The sequence below is a fragment of the Grammomys surdaster genome, unplaced genomic scaffold (genome assembly GCF_004785775.1).
Source record: "Grammomys surdaster isolate TR1022 unplaced genomic scaffold, NIH_TR_1.0 347, whole genome shotgun sequence".
NCBI classification, from domain to species: domain Eukaryota; kingdom Metazoa; phylum Chordata; class Mammalia; order Rodentia; family Muridae; genus Grammomys; species Grammomys surdaster.
Genome location: NW_021604766.1, coordinates 432,874 through 439,689, shown reverse-complemented (window position 1 = coordinate 439,689; position 6,816 = coordinate 432,874). Strand labels below are relative to the sequence as shown.

Sequence of the window (6,816 nt, the reverse complement as noted above, 5' to 3'; positions counted from 1 at the left end):
CTATTCTATTCTATTCTATTCTATTCTATTCTATTCTATTCTATTCTTTGTTTTCTTTATTCTTTGGTTTTTATATGGAAGAAAATGAATAGATTTTATATTTTAAAGATAATAGAAGAGCTGATTTAATTAGTATAAGTTTGATTGGGCTGTTTGCTGTTGTGAGAAGCTAATGCTGGCTTTCCGACATGGTAGCTTTACAAGAAACACATTGTTGAGGCTAGCGCTCTTGTGTTGAGTCAAGTCCCATCCCACCCCCGATTTTTGAAAAGTTAATAAATGATTTATGTATGTAAATGTATAGCAGAATTTCTACAGAGGGCTCAACTTCCAAAATAAAAATGGTTATCTTCTATTTTCAAATTTAATTTTTATTAATTCTTTGAGAATTTCATACATGAATAAAATATATTTTGATCATATTCATCCTTCCCTAAACCCATCCCCGTTATTTTGTTTTTCAGAGACACGTAACCGTCAATAATCATGAAGAACCCATATGCACACCTTGCTGAGCCCTTGGACCATGCCCAACCAGGAAAGATATTCTTCAACTTGAATAAATTGGAGGACTCGAGATATGGTGGGTGCATCGCTCTGTGATGTGGTTGCTGTTAGCAACTGGTTTCATGTTGTATACCTGATTATGTAACTGTGTAGCCCTTAGGAGAGAATTGGAAGAGATCAGAGGAGACAGTAGGTGAATGTAGGTTAAATACACAGACATGCGCATACGCCTCCAAATACACATCTTACGGTCTTGTCTAGTTTGTAGTAGTAATTTTCATTTCCTTCTTCCTTCCTTCCTTCCTTCCTTCCTTCCTTCCTTCCTTTCTTTCTTTCTTCCTTTCTTTCTTTCTCTTTTCCTTTCTTAAAGTTTTACTTACTTATTTTATGTATTCAAGTACACTGTAGCTGTCTTCAGACATACCAGAAGGGGGCATCAGATCCCATTACAGATGGTTGTGAGCCACCATGTGGTTGCTGGGAATTGAACTCAGGATCTCTGGAAGAGCAGTCAGTGCTCTTAACCGCTGAGCCATCTCTCCAGCCCCATTTTCATATATTTTAAGATAGAATTTCTATTTTGTAAATAAAATAGTTTTTAAAAATAAGTTATTGTTATATGAAGTGGCCATGCTACATTATGTTTATGGTGTTTAATTATAAATGGGTCATTTTCTCATTTTTTTGAGCGTTAGTTTCTTAGGAAATATGATTCTGTGTATATGTGGAAGTAGATATTGCTTGCTACATATCACACAGTGAGAGTCTGGACTGATCATGAGCTGTGATGACTTAATGGAAACTTTTCTTTCTCTTACGGAATTCAAAATAACCATTTAACATAAATAAATAAAGTAATTTTTTAGACTAGTTTTTGAGTATTTTCAACTACTGAGTGTCTCTTAAGTCTACTCACTGTACATAGTTTTCTCCTTATACACACTTTAAACTTGTCAATCACTTGGCCCTCCTTCCCTGTTGAAAGAATAATCCCATGTCATGTATCAAGTTTATCTGAAGATTGGCTTTCAAGAGAGTTCTGCACGGAAGCTGCGCTGTGGTTTGTGGTTTAATGCTTTCTGCCTTCATCCCCAGGACGCTTACCATTTTCTATCAGAGTTCTCCTGGAGGCAGCCGTTCGGAACTGTGACGAGTTTTTGGTGAAGAAAAATGACATTGAGAATATCCTGAATTGGAATGTCATGCAGCATAAGAACATAGAAGTGCCATTTAAGCCAGCCCGAGTCATACTGCAAGACTTTACGTGAGCCTGCCACCTCTCTCTGCCTCCCTTGTCAGCCTCTCGGGAAAGGTTTTACTGTAACAGAAATGCTTTGTCTCTAAGAAACCAGGACATAAAAGGAAAGCAAGGGGCCCCTGAAAGAAGAGAAGACTGCTGTCTCTAGTAGTCACCCCACCTCACCAGTGACAGGGTTCCATCCTCAGAACTGATCACACTGTGAAAGGTAGAAGACAGCATTCAGGAGGGCTGTGTGGAGTGTCTTATGCAGGCTGCTGTGCTTGGGCACCGTTGTGCCGACCTCAAGGAGAGGCGAGGTGCTTCATGAGGCCTGGCTTGCACTCAGCTTGCAGCCTCCTGCTCCTGCAGGCTGTGCTGCCCGTTACGGCAGAGTTTCTTAAACACAATCTTCCCATTTTGCAGCGACGTTACTCTATTCTTTGTTTTCTTTATTTTTTTATATGGAAGAAAACACTAGATTTTATATTTTAAAGATACTAGAAGAGCTGGTTTAATTAGTATGAGTATGATTGGCAGCCTATTTTTCTAAATTCTGTCTATTCATTTTTTAAAATTGTGTAATCCTTGTATATGGTACATTGTTGCATAAGGGAACTTTTATGTAAGTAGGTAATGTCCATTGAGCATATTGTCCCCAGACCTTCTTCTCCCCCTTTTCTCCGACCCCCTAGGTCCCATTGCTCTGTAACAGCTTCACATCTGCTTTCATGTGACATACATATAGACAACATTATACATCTAAAACTTAGCCACAAATGAGAGACAGCATACATTTGTCTTCCTGACTGGTATAGTTCATTCTATAGATTATCTCCAGTAGCTGCACATGGTTTAATTTTTAAGGTTAAATTTAATTCTTTGGAGCTAATATCATTCATACTATGTGCACCATAATACTGTTTTTATCCACTGCTCTTTCTTAGATACCTAGCTGGTTGCATAACTTAGCTTCTAGGACAGGCTACAGTGAACACCAATGTTCAGTGTCTCTGTGATGTGTTGACTTGGAGACTTTGGGTAAATACTCAGGAGTGGTATGGCTAGATTATTTGAAACATCTAAAAACCATTTATGTTGTTGTTGTTGTTGTTGTTGTTGTTGTTGTTTTTTAAAGAAATCCCTGTACGGACTGCCTTTGTGGATGGACTAATGTACATTTCCTTGCTCTGTGTGTACTGTTTCCTTTGGTCCACATCCTCAGTATGTGTTGCTGGTTTTCTTAATGACTTCCATTTTGACTAGAATAAAACGGAATCCCAACGTCATAAAATTCACTTTTCTTTGGTGGCTAGTGAGGAACTAAACATCTTTATGTGTTTATTGGCCATTTATATTTTATCTTTCAAGAACTGTCTTTTCATTTTATTAGTCTTTTTATTGATTGAGTTGTTTGCTTGCTTAGTTTTTGAGAGCTTTACATATTCTAGATGTTAGTTCTCTGTCCACTGTATCGATAGCAGAGATCATCTCCCATTGTGTTGGCTGCCCCTTCACTTGATAAACTGCTTCCTTTAGTGTGCAGAAGCCTCTGAATCAAGTATGAAGAAACCTCCAGTAGTATTCTTTTTGCTTAGTGTGGTGGTTAGTGTTGTCAGCTTGACAGAGTCACCTGGGAGAAGGGTCTCTGAGAATGTCTGTGATGGATTATCTTGATCGCATTCATTGGTGTAGGGATACCTGTCTTAATTGTGCGTAGGACCATTCCCTAGGCAAGGGATCCCAGACAGTATGAGTGGAGTGCTATGTGAGAGCTGAACATGCGTTCTTAGCTCTCTTCTTGATCAACTGCTTCAAGCTCCTGCTTTGACTTCCCCATGAAGGACTGTACCATGTGCCATGGGTTCCAGTTCAGTAATCCCCTTCTCCTTTAATAAATGGTGTTTGTCGTAATAATTTATCATGGCAATGAGAAAAGAAGCTAAGACACCCTGGGTTGCTTTGGTAGCCTCGGGTCTTTTCTGTGTCTGAGTAGATTTTAATGTTGTATTTTTCTGCATCTGTGAAGAATAGCATTGGACTTTTGATGAGAATTACATTGAACCTGCAGATGATTTGGTAATATAGCTGCTTTCACAACATTGATTCTTCCAGTCCATGAGTATGGAAGTCTGACCATCGTTTAGGGTCATCAGATTGTTTCTTTCGTGTTTTGAAGTTGTCATTGTAAAGACCTCTCATGCCTTTGGTAAGTCTTATTCCACGGTATATATCTACTCCTTTGAGTTTGGTCTAAAGCTGAAGGGGTTCTCTGGGAAGCAGTCACTCAAGTAGAGTTCTTGAGCGTAAACATACTGGTTTCCCACAGTTCCTTGCATTTAAGTTACTATATGGTGGAGTTCTACAGGGAGATCCTACTCATTCATAACCACTTGCCACCTATGTGATTCCTGCCCAAAGGAATGTCAGAATGTCACTTGTCTATGTTACCTGTTGTTGGCTCCTCCAAGGAGATGGTCCCTTGTCAGTTATTAGCACTGGCAAACCTGCAAATTGCAGTCACTGACATTTATGGCTGTTTCATGCTTGCTTCTTTCTTTCCTTAGGGGCGTGCCTGCTGTGGTTGATTTTGCAGCAATGCGCGATGCTGTGAAGAAGTTGGGAGGGAATCCAGAGAAAATAAATCCTGTCTGCCCCGCCGACCTTGTAATCGATCACTCCATCCAGGTTGATTTCAACAGAAGGTGAGGAGACTTAGGAGGAATGCCATGGGTTTCTGCTTTCTGCAAAGTGTTAGAATATATATCTTTTAAAAATATGTGTACATGCTGTGCTGAGGACAGCTTAGCAGGTTGGAGTACTTGCTGCCAAGCCTGAGGCCCTGAGTTGCATCCTTGAGCCCTACATAGGAGAAGAAGAAAACTGTCTCCCACAAGTCATTTTCTAGCCTACATATGAGGGCCATAGCACATGCATGCCTACACAAATCCACATACAAGTAAGTAAATGTAAGAATGGTTTTTAATGTGTGTATATATCCTCTGACATACGTATGAGGGCCCTGGAACATGCATGCCCACACATACACATATAAATACAAATATATGAAGGAATTTTTTAAGGTGCATATGTATTTAAGAATATCTTTAAAAGTGTTGCCAGGAAGTTGACTCACCTGTGAATGATACTGGGAGAAACAGTCTGTGTAAACCCTGTTACTGCTTGTGTTTGCTTTGGATAGGAGTGGTCTGCATCTAGTAGCTTGAATGTAGCTTGAAGTCTGATTCAAAACACACACGTACATTTTCTCATGAGAGATTGTCAGTGCAAGTGCATGTCTGACTTTAGAAGAGTTGGGTTGCTCTGCATCCACTGCAGCTTTATTCCTGCTTTTATCACAAGTAACTGTCCTGTCTCTAGCTACCCGGGTCCTGCAATAGTGCCTACTTATTCTACCCTTCATCTCCCCTGCATGGGATAAATCTTCATCCTCTCCTGACAAAACCCATCCCATCTTTCATAGCCAGCTTAAATTTTCATGTGTCAGAAGTCCTTCATTAGCTAGCCTGTGTCATGTTCATCTTGCTGGACTCTGTCTAGCGTGGACTCATAAATCCATAGGAGTATGGTGTCTTGAGTTGCCTGGTTCACTGGAATAGAGCTATGCATGTAATACACACTTAACATAGCTGAAGTGGTTGACCTTGAAATTATCCCTAAGTTAAAGGAGAAGTAAAGTTAACATGACTGAGGTACCTTGAGATGGGGACAAACTAAATCTCTGAAGCTGATTGGGTATCTCCCTTTCACCTCTACCCTTCACATCCAAAGGTATAGGTAGTAAAAAGTCTTTTCAAAGAAATTGAACATATGACCTTACAACTCTGAACTAGCAACTTAGCAATGACAGCTTCATAAACATTTAAGAAATGAACACATCTTAAGCAAACTATTTGTAGCATTTATAATCCTAACCTGTTTTTCAGGTAACTGAGGTCCTGTGTTTACAGGTCAAATAGTGATGGGCAGTCTCCTGCACTGTTTATGTTAGTGAACTATCTGTCTTCATTCTCATTCTTCAAAAAGCTTTGTTAAAATTGGGGAATGAGTCTTTGGGTAGATGGCATCCAGATAGCGAACAGAACTGTGCGTTTCCAGTACCACAGTTCAATCTGGGAAGTGCACATGGTGTACAGTGGACCCAGAGAACACTGCAAAAAGTTAAACTTGAGAAGAAAAAGCAAGTTGCCTCTGCCCTTTGAATCAAAATGGTGTGGGCAGGCAGGAAAGGGGTAAGAGTAAACACTGTTTTTTGTTCTTTTCTCCAAAAGGCAGAGTTTATACCACCAAGCCATGAAGTTCCTTTGAAAGTTAGACATGAAAATCACCTAGTGCTGTGTAAAAATAGCTCAAGGATCTCAGTGGCAGTCAGCAGTAAGAATTGTTTCTCCAACATGCTTACAGGTTGATTGAACAGTGAGCTGACCCTGGTGATCCTTACAGGTTGGTTGATGGTGAGCTGACCCTGGTGAGAGTGCTTGGGCAGCTCTGCCTCATGTGGCAGTGGCTGGGCTAGCTGGGAATGCTGAGGTGCAGGGCAGCTGTGACAGCTCCATTCCCTTTGCTTCTTTGGCTAAAGAAGAAGGCAGTGAGCTAGGGATGTGGGGGAGAAACACAAAGTGTGTCTTAAAGCTTACCCAGCAGTTACAGATCCATTCTGTTCACAGTGATAATGAACCAGTGATATGGTTCAGTCAAAAATCAGGGTAGACAATACAGTCCAGCGGTGGTAGGTAAGGTTATTGAGCGTTGGTTTGGACATAGGGAAGCAGTCAGCATGAGGAGCCTGGCATCTGATAGAGGCGTGATGAGTGTCTGTAAGTGGACAAGGGACTTCCCACATTCTCTTAAGCAGTAAGACTAGCAGTTAATATTGTCATTATAATTCAAATACATTGGTTACGTACAGTAATTTCAATTATAAGGAAATAATAGTTCTGGATATGTCAAATGTTTGACTAGAAAGACTTTTCTAAATTTAAAATTAATGAAAGAAAATAAAGGAAATGGCTACAGATATTGTGCCTTTAAAAATAATAGGAAATAAATTA

General features: G+C 40.0%; 1 protein-coding gene across 2 annotated transcripts in view; it reads left to right on the top strand.

Moving 5' to 3' along the window:
• Aco1 (aconitase 1) overlaps nucleotides 1-6,816 on the top strand; it is a 57,380-nt gene that overhangs the window by 18,886 nt on the left and 31,678 nt on the right. For both annotated transcript variants that reach the window (XM_028779188.1, XM_028779190.1), the window contains 3 exons: nucleotides 465-583; nucleotides 1,603-1,771; nucleotides 4,312-4,449. In XM_028779188.1, coding sequence (XP_028635021.1) covers nucleotides 487-583; nucleotides 1,603-1,771; nucleotides 4,312-4,449 — 404 coding nt within the window. In that variant the 5' untranslated portion in view covers nucleotides 465-486. The remainder of the gene's footprint in view (nucleotides 1-464; nucleotides 584-1,602; nucleotides 1,772-4,311; nucleotides 4,450-6,816) is intronic.